The 15,629-nt window shown below is 36.6% G+C and overlaps 2 protein-coding genes across 2 annotated transcripts; both read left to right on the top strand.

Annotated features, from left to right (window-relative positions):
• Window positions 1-1,773: 1,773 nt before the first annotated feature.
• On the top strand, window positions 1,774-3,557 carry LOC139689368 (uncharacterized). Its single transcript, XM_071586450.1, has 2 exons — window positions 1,774-2,465; window positions 3,347-3,557. The coding sequence occupies exons 1-2, from the start codon at window positions 1,868-1,870 to the stop codon at window positions 3,400-3,402; spliced, it is 654 nt and encodes a 217-aa protein (XP_071442551.1). The 5' UTR covers window positions 1,774-1,867; the 3' UTR covers window positions 3,403-3,557.
• Window positions 3,558-10,240: 6,683 nt separating this feature from the next.
• On the top strand, window positions 10,241-12,024 carry LOC139689367 (uncharacterized). Its single transcript, XM_071586449.1, has 2 exons — window positions 10,241-10,932; window positions 11,814-12,024. Exons 1-2 carry the CDS (start codon window positions 10,335-10,337, stop codon window positions 11,867-11,869), a joined length of 654 nt encoding a protein of 217 aa, XP_071442550.1. The 5' UTR covers window positions 10,241-10,334; the 3' UTR covers window positions 11,870-12,024.
• Window positions 12,025-15,629: the final 3,605 nt, after the last annotated feature.

Raw genomic sequence — 15,629 nt, 5'->3', positions numbered from 1 at the left:
GTAGGCTAATGACGATGCCGGGTTTCTCTCCAGTCTTTATCCTTTCCTGTCCATAACTTATGGCAAAAATGACCTCAGTGGTCGGTCGCCTCCCCTAAAAACTACTACTACTACTACTACTAGTTTTTGAGTTGATTCCATTCATTCACCCTTTGAATTGGATGTTTAATTTCTCTTGATGCAGGGGAATTTTTCTCAGGCAGTATTTAATTGATATTTGTTTTAACTTTCCATGATGAAAATGCTCTTACAGGGGCTATTCTTATTTCCTTCCTCGCAAGTTTCTTCCATCATATTATATGTTCAGATCTTTCTTTTCCCATGTGAAATTATGCCCTACTACCCAGATATCTGATCCGCATAACTCAATAACAAGCCACTGCCAGGAGGCATGTGACCTGCTCCACTTGGGAAGTGTACAATACTGTCTGAATGAGAGGTAATGATTCTGCCAAGCAATTCATTATCACTTTCATCTACTATATTTCTACTATCACTGTAAGAGAAATTACTTATTGGTGTCTACGAACTGATATATGGATTTTCTAAGGTTCTCAAAAATATGTCTTCATCCCAAGATTCTTTGAAAAATCTCCCTTAGGCAATAAAGTTCCTATAACCTACACCAATTTTTTTTACAAAACTGAAATTAGAAACTTAGAATATTTGCTTACAAATTAATTGTGTCCTATCTAATATTAAGTTTTCTCTCTGAATCAATTTCAAAAAAATCAGCAATCAAAAATAACTAACCTGATTTTGTTTGGTGTACTTGGTAGGTATTTTGTTTGGAAGTTTTGATACTATTTTAGGTTGACACGAATGGACATTGACTGAAGTTTGCCACATTCCTTATCTCTGTCTAACATGTAATCATCTGACACCGCATACTGAAATAAATCGTGCTTCAATCCCACGCACATTCTATTTCCCTTCATTCCATTCAACACTCATATCTTTCTCAAGGTTCTTTTTCCAGTTTATCTAATCTTTAAGACTCGGAAATCCTTTACTTTTTCAGTGCTAAAAACACATTCCCCAGCATTTCTACTAATAAAACTCTTATCCTCATCAAAATCTAATCAATATTCAAAAACTCAAGGCTTCCCCACAATAGGAAAATACGATCCCCTGAAGTGAGGTGTCATCAACTCATAAAATTGAATTATTACATTGCAAAAGAAAGACATTCAAAATAATGAGGTGATGATGAACTCAAATTTATCATCCTTTACTCTTACCTGCAGAAATGTGAGAGGAAATGATTTAAAAACAAGGAATACGAAGAATCGGTATCATGCCAATTTTATTTTTTCACTGATGTTTATTAACTTTTATACCATTGTACTTCTTTTATTACATTCACTCTGGAAATTGTTATGACACATTCTCTCGAAAGTGATGATCATTATTCTGTCAACATCCTTATTTTAATTCTTGTTTCTGCTTGATATAATTTCATACGCGATGAAGATTTTTTTATACGTTATTCAATTTTAAGGTGATCGTGCGGGCTTCGAATCAAAGTGTCAATTTTCAATACCTACGCTAAGGTTAGAACCCAGCTAAAAGAATCACAAAACGACGAGCGAATCGAACACATTTGAATCTTCTATTAATCGTATATAAACTAAGTGCAACGTAGTTTGGTAAAGAGACCAATTATCTGAAAATCCGTTACATTTTTGTGACCGTTGAAAATCATCGTTGATCGTTCTAACAATGCACCATCCGTTCACAATGTACAATGTTGCAGAAAAGCTAACGAAGCGGGTGACAATGCATATTTCAAACGAAAAAATAATTAATTACGTCGCCAGCTGCCCTTACCGCAGTGATCGTTCGGCGTGCGGGAGAGATTGTCAAAATGGCTCGTTGTGAAACTTCTGAGTCTGAGATGAGTCTTCTGATAAGTGGGAAAGCAGAGCAAGAAAAAAAAGAAAAAGCACCTCAACCACCATCGGTAAAAAGGAGACGTTATTTATGTAAATCTTCAAAGATTGACCTCGGGTTTTCGCCAAAGACGTACGAGGAGGACATCAACACAACAAAGCCGTTGCCGAACAAACTGACCTCCAAAAGAAAGCATCCAGACGATGCTGAAGGCGCGACGGCATTGCGAGAAGGCGCAAAGGAGGAAGCATCGGATTTTAAGAGTCTTTCTTTCCAGCTGAAGGTAGGAGAAACAGACCCAAGGAAACATAGGGACCTTCACGAGGACACCGATTGTTCTTGGGACTTAGTTAAGAGTAAGAGACTGAAGATCCAGTTTGAGGAACCGAAAGTTGTTGAAGTGCCGCCGCCGACGATCATTGCGAAAGGCTGGCCCTCCATGGGCAACTTTGGTTCGTCCGACGACAGCCAGAAGCCGGACCTGATGAACATGGTGGTCGAGAGTGATGTGCCAGAGATTGCCTCTCCCATGAGGAGAGGGAAAATGCTGCCAGAGATGAGCCGTCTATCAGGTATGGTTTCCAACCCATACTATTTTATTTATTAGAAATCGTACACCTAACGGTTGATTTTTGATGCACCAATGCATTGCACTGTATTGAACTTAAAATCTCTTATTGACACGACACAAATTGTCTATGAACATCATGTTACAATGACTCATTCTTTCGCACGGCGTACTTCATGCCTCTCTTTATTCCATGCAAATTCACCCTTCTTTTCCTTCGACGACCTCCCACACCAAGCCTTCTCCCTTCTTATACCGCTTACAGAAGTCCATTGCCGCTCAGCATCTTCAATGTCATTTTTCTTGCCGTCTACGAATGCCCATCAACTGCGGCTCTCTACCATGCCTGGGACTTAAAGTAGATTTTCCTATTCATTATTTTTTCCATTTTCTCTATGCTTATGAATGTGAGTAAACAATCATGGAACACATTGTGCCAAAAAATATTGTTTCCAGGTAGATTCTCAGCATTTGTGGGTTGTCAAATTTTGGCCCACTTCAATTCAATTACGAACAACGTAAGGCGACTTAATTGAAAGCAACCTAAAGAAGCACAGAGTGTCTTTACACGCAATGTGTTTTATTAATTTTAATTATTGCACGAACGTTTTTATATTGCAAAGGAAAACAACACAATACACCATACAAAACAGATTTTTTTAGAAAGGCTGACCTCGTTTAAATACCATATGCTCCGTGTGTCTTTAACCATTTTCCTTGATGCTCAGTTCAATTTTACCTACCCGGTTTAACTCACAGAGGGACAGAATTATTTCTTCCGGACTGAAGTGTTTCCGTGAAGAATCTTGACATGCATTTATTTACTTTCACAGTCTAATTCAAACCATTCGTTTGCTGTTAATATTTATTTTTTCTATTTCACAGACGAGTTTGCAGAATTACTAATAGAAGAAAAGATGGCGTATCAAGATGATCGATAGAGAAAATGGTTTTGCAAGAGAAGCATACGACCAAGAACTAGGTTTACAAAGGGAATGTACCGACTGTTTGCTGTTAAAAGCAAAACCCTTTCATTTTATTTTGATAACTCCAAAATAAATACCATTATAAATGTTTGTTTTGCTGCTAAGAATAAAAAAACCTCCATAATTTGTTTTATGTTTTCATTTCCGGACAAAAATATTTCTGCCTTATAGCACCCGACCCGAATGAAAGAATTCTTTCTCATAGTCAACCCTCATACGAAATAATTCTTCAAGTTCATCCTTCAGCATTTCATCTTGGCTTCTTTTTGAGGTTCTCTGAGGACAACATTTTGGGCAACTATCCCATTAATCATGTCAAGACACTGAATATTTAACCCCGGGATATCCCTACTCAATATTTTCCACCCTTCAAATCCTTGTGTTAGGCCATGGAATTTCATGGGATGCTTGCCTAAGTTTTCTGAAGTGGGTTGACCCCTGAGAGCTGCTCACCTGGTAAGTTTTTAGCACAGACAAATGGTTGTAAAAGGATTTATTTCCTTTGATTATGACAGTATATCGAGCAATTACATTGTTTCTAGCATTTGTGAAATCATTGAGAACCCCTCTCCTCGATGCAATGAATTTTTTGGCGAATAATCAAATTTACGTCTTTATAGCACCAAGTTCATTTTGTTGTTTACACTTCCGTTCTCAAATTACCCATTTCACACTCTCGTCCATACACCAGCTTCCCAGAATCTTGCATCTCAAGAGTGCTCAGGGTGGATTGAGGGTTTTAATCTTGCACAGCTAATCGAATCATCATTTGCGTGCTCCAAGAAGACAATATCAAAGACATAGCCATGAGCCCTGGCCCTACACTCTCATGAAAATAATGCCCTACTATAAGCACTCCTTGTTTCTTCTGGTTAAGAATTTATGAGAATATAAGGGGGGATTGGTTAAAGTTCTCTAGCACAAATTTCCATTTCAATGCCAAGGTCCTTTATAAAGTATTATAAAATACAAACGGAATGACTTTTTACTAAATAAGACACTCCTTAAAAATGAGTGGATTTTAATAAATTTCGATAACAAAGACTGAATTTTCTACATTTCCTAAATTTAAAAACAAAAATGGATGCCGTCCACCACTTAGGAACTCTTCAAGCATGTATTAATTAAGTACTTTTTGATGCTCTTTACTCACATTAAATTGAATAACACCTTACCTGAATACCTTAAACCTGCAAATGTGGAAATTAAATCATTTTGGGTGCACTATAGGTATGATTTCATATTTCTCGGGACATTTCAATACATGATTGAAAAAACTTATGATGAAACAAAGTAACAATGAGAAAATGGAAAAAATGGTTATGTTCACTATGTTTCAGTTGCTGGATTAGCATATGATGGGGACCATGCACATATGAGTGTTAATGATAGAAATTTAAATGTGCACACTAATTATCTATTGTAGACATTGGGTAGGAAGTCACCAAAAAGTCACACAAAATAGGCCTCATGTATTTTATTTATTAATCATGCAAATATAATTATTCTTGCATGTCTCCCACGAACATTGTAACATGCTTTTAGATGTTTTGTATGGTCTCCTATGACTTCCTTTCAGCTATCTCTTCGAATGGGGAAACAAGAACAAGTGGTAGCAAAAGTCAAGTTGGGACTGTAATGGGGCTGGGATGGTACTCAAGGCCACGGAATTTATAATCATGAAGGAAAGCGTACTGACATTTTTGCTGTAAGCATCTGCATGTATGGGAGCTTAGAGAGAAGTGGTTAGGGAGGAAGGGTAAAAGAATGCGCTATGGGTAATGATTCTAATTTTGAGGGGCTTGGTGCATTCTCCAATAGTTACAGTTGGGCAGAAGATTCAGTGAAAAAGTAGTATAATAGGGTAGATGTCCTTAAGAATGGGGTATATTTGAGGAGGTGTTTTTGTTGAGGTGATTTTGGAACATGGACAGAGAAGTTTAGAACTTAGTACAATGTATAGAGCCGGGGAGAAGGGATGTGGTTGGATTTTCATGCATAAATGACCATTTAAATTTTATTCAGTGCGACCGGAAGAAGGCCAAAACCTTTTGTGTATTTCCTATGGTCAATTGTAATAGAGCCAAGGAGCAACAAAATCTTTTTTTTTTGGTGAAGAGGCAAGCATGCAAGAGTTGCATCTGGCAAGTACAAGTTCTTAACTGCTAGCTGAAGGGAACTCTTTCATTCTGTGAGTCATGGAACTAAGAATATCAGCACCTCAATGGAAACTAGTAATGAATTTCATTACTGTAGTCTGCAGATAAGTATAAGTTTAGCCCTGATTACCTAACATTTTAAACTCTTCAAAATTTTAAAAATACCCATCTTGCATTTCCTAATGAATTTTCAGTACAACTATATTAAACCTAAGATATAATTATTTCCATTGCAAAAAATACTTTCACCACTGCCATACCATTAACGGAGCTGAGCCATTATATTCCTCTTTGGCATTTAATTCGTACTTAAGACGTGCATCTATCACTCTCTCCTGTCACTTGAAAAACCTTTACACACACCATTCACATACACTGTTTCTTTGATGAAATCAAAGCAAAAAATAGGGTAAAGAGATAACCAAGACAATCATAATGATTGACTCCATTAACATTTTTTCAGATCAATTTTTAGATCCTCAAATCCTCAGTCTATATTATATTTACCAACAAGCAATTTTATCTTCATTTTAATAGCTTTCATTCTCTCCAAACTAAACACTCCACCCTGTAGTCACCATAAATCTGAGGCAGAGATACCTGCTACAACCCTGATCCCCTGAATAAACACCCCCCAACCTTCATGCCTCCTTCAATCTATGTAGCTACCTGTATTCCCTCTGGCACAAAGTATCCACAAGCACACCCTATCATACACCCTAAAATTATCACATAAAACCCAAATATAAATTTATCCCCTGGCACAACTTGCTTCCCCTGGGTTCAGTCCCTTGTAATTCTTATTGGAAAATTTTTTTCTTATTCCTTCTGAAAACAAAGCTGGCAACAACCTACTATCGAAATGCAAAACTATATGGCCAGCACTCATGGCTTCCTTGGGTATTGCTTGCGTTATTTCCAAGATTAATAGACTTACCCACATTGAACCTACTAGTTTTACCAAGCAATTCAGGAACCATTTATCAAGTTCATGGCGCTAAGCATCATTTTAGCATGGGACATCACCAACATTAAGACGTTAAGATTTGACTTCTCGAACCAACATTTTATTTGTAGGGAAGGTGTCAAAAGAAATTTTGCTTAGAAAAAAGTTGATAAAGTTCTAATACTGGCCAGCAGGCCCATATATCTTTGAAAAATAAATAACCTTGCGGCAAATAGAAAATTGTGATACTGATGACCAAAAATTATTCACACCGAGTGCTGATTAGACTTTCATAACTTTGCTACATGAGGTAAACTCTTCTGCTTAATACTCTTCAAAAATTAAAGTCACAAAATTTACTTATAATGTAGAATTTTTACTGGGTAATGAATAGAAGAATGTTAAAAAGTGTTCATGTTCTCCAAATACCTCAATTTTTTCCCAAAAGAATTTCTTTTAGTGTCACTTGGAATTTTTTAAATAACAACTTTACTTTTAAAGCTATGTACCTACCATGTTGTGTGTGAACCTTGAAAAGTTTGAACTGAAACACCCCAGGTATCCATGAAAACAACTGGCTACCAATTAACATTTCTCAATTCTCTGTTATTAGAAAAGTGTGTGAAATGTACTGTTAATTTAAAAAGTTAAAGAAGCCGTTCGATGATTAACTCATTTGGCATGCCCAAAATGTTACCATTATATTTCTGTGAAAATGGAACAAATTTTTTTTTCATTATTGCGCCATATGATCATCATAGTGGTATTCATGATAATATTATGCTTGGGATCGCTGTTAATATGATTATTTTTTAAGTATGGCATTTCTCACATCCTATTTGACTTTTGCTTCATAATATTGTAGGAGTAGGGACACATGAGTGTATTGGGTGATGCAAAATCCTAGGATATTATTTAATTTTGGACATCAGTCCTAAATTATGTAGTTCTGTATCCACCTGCTGTAGGATGATGTAAAATAATGCAAATGCATTTGGAATGATTAATCAAACAATTAAAAAAATGATTTTTTTAAATTTTGGTTAGCTATGCATGAAAGTGATGCTAAACCTGATTGATTAGTTTTGGTTCTTAATGATGGAACTAATTAAGTAAATGCTGTCACAAAAAAATTAGAACATGTTGATTAAAAACTGTTTCGCTAAAAGTATCTCCTTTTGACCAGTCACTGGTGTTGACTGTCATGACTGTCCATTATCAAAATCAAACTTTAATCTTCTGACATAACTGCAATTCATTTACCTTCAAACTCTTATCACCTTCACTGGAATAACCTCAGTTACAATTGCAGCAAGACATTTGAAAGGGTCACCATAGTTTAAACAAAGAATTTATGTGAAGATGAGGATTTTCATTGATAAATTGGTGCTTTTGCTGCCGTAAAAGATTTACTTTATGTTCTTCACATTTTTAGGTTTAAAAAAGGTTAATTATTGGGTTTAATGCCGAAACCCTACTTATTATTCTCACTTTAGTTTTTGATGCAGGCGATTTCCCATGAGCTTTAAAATATTCCAATAGAATACTCTTCTATTAAAATGGCAATGAAAATGGGTTAACTAATAACTAGCTATAAGTCCAGCTTCCAAAATGGAGCCCCTGACCAGGTTAGAAGGCTGAAGATAACTTCATTAAGAAGATATGCTGGGAAAGTACAAGATCTTAGTCCCTATTTGGTATTTTGTTTGAGTTTTTGAGTGAGGATCGAGATGGTGCGGGGGCTAACATACTGGCTTCCCACCCAGAGGGCACGCGTTCAAATCCCGGCGGCGTTGAATATTTTTCAGAGGTATCTTGATCCCTACTTGAGGTTCTTTGTGGAGGGCAATTACGGTGAGTACACCGTCCGTCGAATGGGACGTTAAACTGCGGACCCCTTGGTACCTTTCAAAAAGAGTCGGCTAATGACGATGCCGGGTTTCTCTCCAGTCTTTATCCTTTCCTGTCCATAACTTATGGCAAAAATGACCTCAGTGGTCAGTCGCCTCCCCTAAAAACTACTACTACTACTACTACTAGTTTTTGAGTTGTTCCATTCATTCACCCTTTGAATTGGATGTTTAATTTCTCTTGATGCAGGGGAATTTTTCTCAGGCAGCATTTAATTGATATTTGTTTTAACTTTCCATGATGAAAATGCTCTTACAGGGGCTATTCTTATTTCCTTCCTCTCAAGTTTCTTCCATCATATTATATGTTCAGATCTTTCTTTTCCCATGTGAAATTATGCCCTACTACCCAGATATCTGATCCACATAACTCAATAACAAGCCACTGCCAGGAGGCATGTGACCTGCTCCACTTGGGAAGTGTACAATACTGTCCGAATGAGAGGTAATGATTCTGCCAAGCAATTCATTATCACTTTCATCTACTATATTTCTACTATCACTGTAAGAGAAATTACTTATTGGTGTCTACGAACTGATATATGGATTTTCTAAGGTTCTCAAAAATATGTCTTCATCCCAAGATTCTTTGAAAAATCTCCCTTAGGCAATAAAGTTCCTATAACCTACACCAATTTTTTTACAAAACTGAAATTAGAAACTTAGAATATTTGCTTACAAATTAATTGTGTCCTATCTAATATTAAGTTTTCTCTCTGAATCAATTTCAAAAAAATCAGCAATCAAAAATAACTAACCTGATTTTGTTTGGTGTACTTGGTAGGTATTTTGTTTGGAAGTTTTGATACTATTTTAGGTTGACACGAATGGACATTGACTGAAGTTTGCCACATTCCTTATCTCTGTCTAACATGTAATCATCTGACACCGCATACTGAAATAAATCGTGCTTCAATCCCACGCACATTCTATTTCCCTTCATTCCATTCAACACTCATATCTTTCTCAAGGTTCTTTTTCCAGTTTATCTAATCTTTAAGACTCGGAAATCCTTTACTTTTTCAGTGCTAAAAACACATTCCCCAGCATTTCTACTAATAAAACTCTTATCCTCATCAAAATCTAATCAATATTCAAAAACTCAAGGCTTCCCCACAATAGGAAAATACGATCCCCTGAAGTGAGGTGTCATCAACTCATAAAATTGAATTATTACATTGCAAAAGAAAGACATTCAAAATAATGAGGTGATGATGAACTCAAATTTATCATCCTTTACTCTTACCTGCAGAAATGTGAGAGGAAATGATTTAAAAACAAGGAATACGAAGAATCGGTATCATGCCAATTTTATTTTTTCACTGATGTTTATTAACTTTTATACCATTGTACTTCTTTTATTACATTCACTCTGGAAATTGTTATGACACATTCTCTCGAAAGTGATGATCATTATTCTGTCAACATCCTTATTTTAATTCTTGTTTCTGCTTGATATAATTTCATACGCGATGAAGATTTTTTTATACGTTATTCAATTTTAAGGTGATCGTGCGGGCTTCGAATCAAAGTGTCAATTTTCAATACCTACGCTAAGGTTAGAACCCAGCTAAAAGAATCACAAAACGACGAGCGAATCGAACACATTTGAATCTTCTATTAATCGTATATAAACTAAGTGCAACGTAGTTTGGTAAAGAGACCAATTATCTGAAAATCCGTTACATTTTTGTGACCGTTGAAAATCATCGTTGATCGTTCTAACAATGCACCATCCGTTCACAATGTACAATGTTGCAGAAAAGCTAACGAAGCGGGTGACAATGCATATTTCAAACGAAAAAATAATTAATTACGTCGCCAGCTGCCCTTACCGCAGTGATCGTTCGGCGTGCGGGAGAGATTGTCAAAATGGCTCGTTGTGAAACTTCTGAGTCTGAGATGAGTCTTCTGATAAGTGGGAAAGCAGAGCAAGAAAAAAAAGAAAAAGCACCTCAACCACCATCGGTAAAAAGGAGACGTTATTTATGTAAATCTTCAAAGATTGACCTCGGGTTTTCGCCAAAGACGTACGAGGAGGACATCAACACAACAAAGCCGTTGCCGAACAAACTGACCTCCAAAAGAAAGCATCCAGACGATGCTGAAGGCGCGACGGCATTGCGAGAAGGCGCAAAGGAGGAAGCATCGGATTTTAAGAGTCTTTCTTTCCAGCTGAAGGTAGGAGAAACAGACCCAAGGAAACATAGGGACCTTCACGAGGACACCGATTGTTCTTGGGACTTAGTTAAGAGTAAGAGACTGAAGATCCAGTTTGAGGAACCGAAAGTTGTTGAAGTGCCGCCGCCGACGATCATTGCGAAAGGCTGGCCCTCCATGGGCAACTTTGGTTCGTCCGACGACAGCCAGAAGCCGGACCTGATGAACATGGTGGTCGAGAGTGATGTGCCAGAGATTGCCTCTCCCATGAGGAGAGGGAAAATGCTGCCAGAGATGAGCCGTCTATCAGGTATGGTTTCCAACCCATACTATTTTATTTATTAGAAATCGTACACCTAACGGTTGATTTTTGATGCACCAATGCATTGCACTGTATTGAACTTAAAATCTCTTATTGACACGACACAAATTGTCTATGAACATCATGTTACAATGACTCATTCTTTCGCACGGCGTACTTCATGCCTCTCTTTATTCCATGCAAATTCACCCTTCTTTTCCTTCGACGACCTCCCACACCAAGCCTTCTCCCTTCTTATACCGCTTACAGAAGTCCATTGCCGCTCAGCATCTTCAATGTCATTTTTCTTGCCGTCTACGAATGCCCATCAACTGCGGCTCTCTACCATGCCTGGGACTTAAAGTAGATTTTCCTATTCATTATTTTTTCCATTTTCTCTATGCTTATGAATGTGAGTAAACAATCATGGAACACATTGTGCCAAAAAATATTGTTTCCAGGTAGATTCTCAGCATTTGTGGGTTGTCAAATTTTGGCCCACTTCAATTCAATTACGAACAACGTAAGGCGACTTAATTGAAAGCAACCTAAAGAAGCACAGAGTGTCTTTACACGCAATGTGTTTTATTAATTTTAATTATTGCACGAACGTTTTTATGTTGCAAAGGAAAACAACACAATACACCATACAAAACAGATTTTTTTAGAAAGGCTGACCTCGTTTAAATACCATATGCTCCGTGTGTCTTTAACCATTTTCCTTGATGCTCAGTTCAATTTTACCTACCCGGTTTAACTCACAGAGGGACAGAATTATTTCTTCCGGACTGAAGTGTTTCCGTGAAGAATCTTGACATGCATTTATTTACTTTCACAGTCTAATTCAAACCATTCGTTTGCTGTTAATATTTATTTTTTCTATTTCACAGACGAGTTTGCAGAATTACTAATAGAAGAAAAGATGGCGTATCAAGATGATCGATAGAGAAAATGGTTTTGCAAGAGAAGCATACGACCAAGAACTAGGTTTACAAAGGGAATGTACCGACTGTTTGCTGTTAAAAGCAAAACCCTTTCATTTTATTTTGATAACTCCAAAATAAATACCATTATAAATGTTTGTTTTGCTGCTAAGAATAAAAAAACCTCCATAATTTGTTTTATGTTTTCATTTCCGGACAAAAATATTTCTGCCTTATAGCACCCGACCCGAATGAAAGAATTCTTTCTCATAGTCAACCCTCATACGAAATAATTCTTCAAGTTCATCCTTCAGCATTTCATCTTGGCTTCTTTTTGAGGTTCTCTGAGGACAACATTTTGGGCAACTATCCCATTAATCATGTCAAGACACTGAATATTTTACCCCGGGATATCCCTACTCAATATTTTCCACCCTTCAAATCCTTGTGTTAGGCCATGGAATTTCATGGGATGCTTGCCTAAGTTTTCTGAAGTGGGTTGACCCCTGAGAGCTGCTCACCTGGTAAGTTTTTAGCACAGACAAATGGTTGTAAAAGGATTTATTTCCTTTGATTATGACAGTATATCGAGCAATTACATTGTTTCTAGCATTTGTGAAATCATTGAGAACCCCTCTCCTCGATGCAATGAATTTTTTGGCGAATAATCAAATTTACGTCTTTATAGCACCAAGTTCATTTTGTTGTTTACACTTCCGTTCTCAAATTACCCATTTCACACTCTCGTCCATACACCAGCTTCCCAGAATCTTGCATCTCAAGAGTGCTCAGGGTGGATTGAGGGTTTTAATCTTGCACAGCTAATCGAATCATCATTTGCGTGCTCCAAGAAGACAATATCAAAGACATAGCCATGAGCCCTGGCCCTACACTCTCATGAAAATAATGCCCTACTATAAGCACTCCTTGTTTCTTCTGGTTAAGAATTTATGAGAATATAAGGGGGGATTGGTTAAAGTTCTCTAGCACAAATTTCCATTTCAATGCCAAGGTCCTTTATAAAGTATTATAAAATACAAACGGAATGACTTTTTACTAAATAAGACACTCCTTAAAAATGAGTGGATTTTAATAAATTTCGATAACAAAGACTGAATTTTCTACATTTCCTAAATTTAAAAACAAAAATGGATGCCGTCCACCACTTAGGAACTCTTCAAGCATGTATTAATTAAGTACTTTTTGATGCTCTTTACTCACATTAAATTGAATAACACCTTACCTGAATACCTTAAACCTGCAAATGTGGAAATTAAATCATTTTGGGTGCACTATAGGTATGATTTCATATTTCTCGGGACATTTCAATACATGATTGAAAAAACTTATGATGAAACAAAGTAACAATGAGAAAATGGAAAAAATGGTTATGTTCACTATGTTTCAGTTGCTGGATTAGCATATGATGGGGACCATGCACATATGAGTGTTAATGATAGAAATTTAAATGTGCACACTAATTATCTATTGTAGACATTGGGTAGGAAGTCACCAAAAAGTCACACAAAATAGGCCTCATGTATTTTATTTATTAATCATGCAAATATAATTATTCTTGCATGTCTCCCACGAACATTGTAACATGCTTTTAGATGTTTTGTATGGTCTCCTATGACTTCCTTTCAGCTATCTCTTCGAATGGGGAAACAAGAACAAGTGGTAGCAAAAGTCAAGTTGGGACTGTAATGGGGCTGGGATGGTACTCAAGGCCACGGAATTTATAATCATGAAGGAAAGCGTACTGACATTTTTGCTGTAAGCATCTGCATGTATGGGAGCTTAGAGAGAAGTGGTTAGGGAGGAAGGGTAAAAGAATGCGCTATGGGTAATGATTCTAATTTTGAGGGGCTTGGTGCATTCTCCAATAGTTACAGTTGGGCAGAAGATTCAGTGAAAAAGTAGTATAATAGGGTAGATGTCCTTAAGAATGGGGTATATTTGAGAAGGTGTTTTTGTTGAGGTGATTTTGGAACATGGACAGAGAAGTTTAGAACTTAGTACAATGTATAGAGCCGGGGAGAAGGGATGTGGTTGGATTTTCATGCATAAATGACCATTTAAATTTTATTCAGTGCGACCGGAAGAAGGCCAAAACCTTTTGTGTATTTCCTATGGTCAATTGTAATAGAGCCAAGGAGCAACAAAATCTTTTTTTTTTGGTGAAGAGGCAAGCATGCAAGAGTTGCATCTGGCAAGTACAAGTTCTTAACTGCTAGCTGAAGGGAACTCTTTCATTCTGTGAGTCATGGAACTAAGAATATCAGCACCTCAATGGAAACTAGTAATGAATTTCATTACTGTAGTCTGCAGATAAGTATAAGTTTAGCCCTGATTACCTAACATTTTAAACTCTTCAAAATTTTAAAAATACCCATCTTGCATTTCCTAATGAATTTTCAGTACAACTATATTAAACCTAAGATATAATTATTTCCATTGCAAAAAATACTTTCACCACTGCCATACCATTAACGGAGCTGAGCCATTATATTCCTCTTTGGCATTTAATTCGTACTTAAGACGTGCATCTATCACTCTCTCCTGTCACTTGAAAAACCTTTACACACACCATTCACATACACTGTTTCTTTGATGAAATCAAAGCAAAAAATAGGGTAAAGAGATAACCAAGACAATCATAATGATTGACTCCATTAACATTTTTTCAGATCAATTTTTAGATCCTCAAATCCTCAGTCTATATTATATTTACCAACAAGCAATTTTATCTTCATTTTAATAGCTTTCATTCTCTCCAAACTAAACACTCCACCCTGTAGTCACCATAAATCTGAGGCAGAGATACCTGCTACAACCCTGATCCCCTGAATAAACACCCCCCAACCTTCATGCCTCCTTCAATCTATGTAGCTACCTGTATTCCCTCTGGCACAAAGTATCCACAAGCACACCCTATCATACACCCTAAAATTATCCCATAAAACCCAAATATAAATTTATCCCCTGGCACAACTTGCTTCCCCTGGGTTCAGTCCCTTGTAATTCTTATTGGAAAATTTTTTTCCTATTCCTTCTGAAAACAAAGCTGGCAACAACTTATTATCCAAATGCAAAACTATATGGCCAGCACTCATGGCTTCCTTGGGTATTGCTTGCGTCATTTCCAAGATTAATAGACATACCCACATTGAACCTACTAGTTTTACCAAGCAATTCAGGAACCATTTATCAAGTTCATGACGCTAAGCATCATTTTAGCATGGGACATCACCAACATTAAGACGTTAAGATTTGACTTCTCGAACCAACATTTTATTTGTAGGGAAGGTGTCAAAAGAAATTTTGCTTAGAAAAAAGTTGATAAAGTTCTAATACTGGCCAGCAGGCCCATATATCTTTGAAAAATAAATAACCTTGCGGCAAATAGAAAATTGTGATACTGATGACCAAAAATTATTCACACCGAGTGCTGATTAGACTTTCATAACTTTGCTACATGAGGTAAACTCTTCTGCTTAATACTCTTCAAAAATTAAAGTCACAAAATTTACTTATAATGTAGAATTTTTACTGGGTAATGAATAGAAGAATGTTAAAAAGTGTTCATGTTCTCCAAATACCTCAATTTTTTCCCAAAAGAATTTCTTTTAGTGTCACTTGGAATTTTTTAAATAACAACTTTACTTTTAAAGCTATGTACCTACCATGTTGTGTGTGAACCTTGAAAAGTTTGAACTGAAACACCCCAGGTATCCATGAAAACAACTGGCTACCAATTAACATTTCTCAATTCTCTGTTAT

Source organism: Hetaerina americana, unplaced genomic scaffold (assembly GCF_022747635.1).
Source record: "Hetaerina americana unplaced genomic scaffold, ioHetAmer1.1.p SCAF_225, whole genome shotgun sequence".
NCBI lineage: Eukaryota > Metazoa > Arthropoda > Insecta > Odonata > Calopterygidae > Hetaerina > Hetaerina americana.
This window is presented reverse-complemented; position numbering and strand designations above follow the sequence as displayed.

Bases quoted from the DNA above. Each gene is read 5' to 3' on its own strand.
- LOC139689368 (XM_071586450.1), top strand. From the start codon at position 1,868: ATGGCTCGTTGTGAAACTTCTGAGTCTGAGATGAGTCTTCTGATAAGT. The intron at 2,466-3,346 runs GTATGGTTTCCA...TCTATTTCACAG, and splicing joins AGAGATGAGCCGTCTATCAG to ACGAGTTTGCAGAATTACTA.
- LOC139689367 (XM_071586449.1), top strand. From the start codon at position 10,335: ATGGCTCGTTGTGAAACTTCTGAGTCTGAGATGAGTCTTCTGATAAGT. The intron at 10,933-11,813 runs GTATGGTTTCCA...TCTATTTCACAG, and splicing joins AGAGATGAGCCGTCTATCAG to ACGAGTTTGCAGAATTACTA.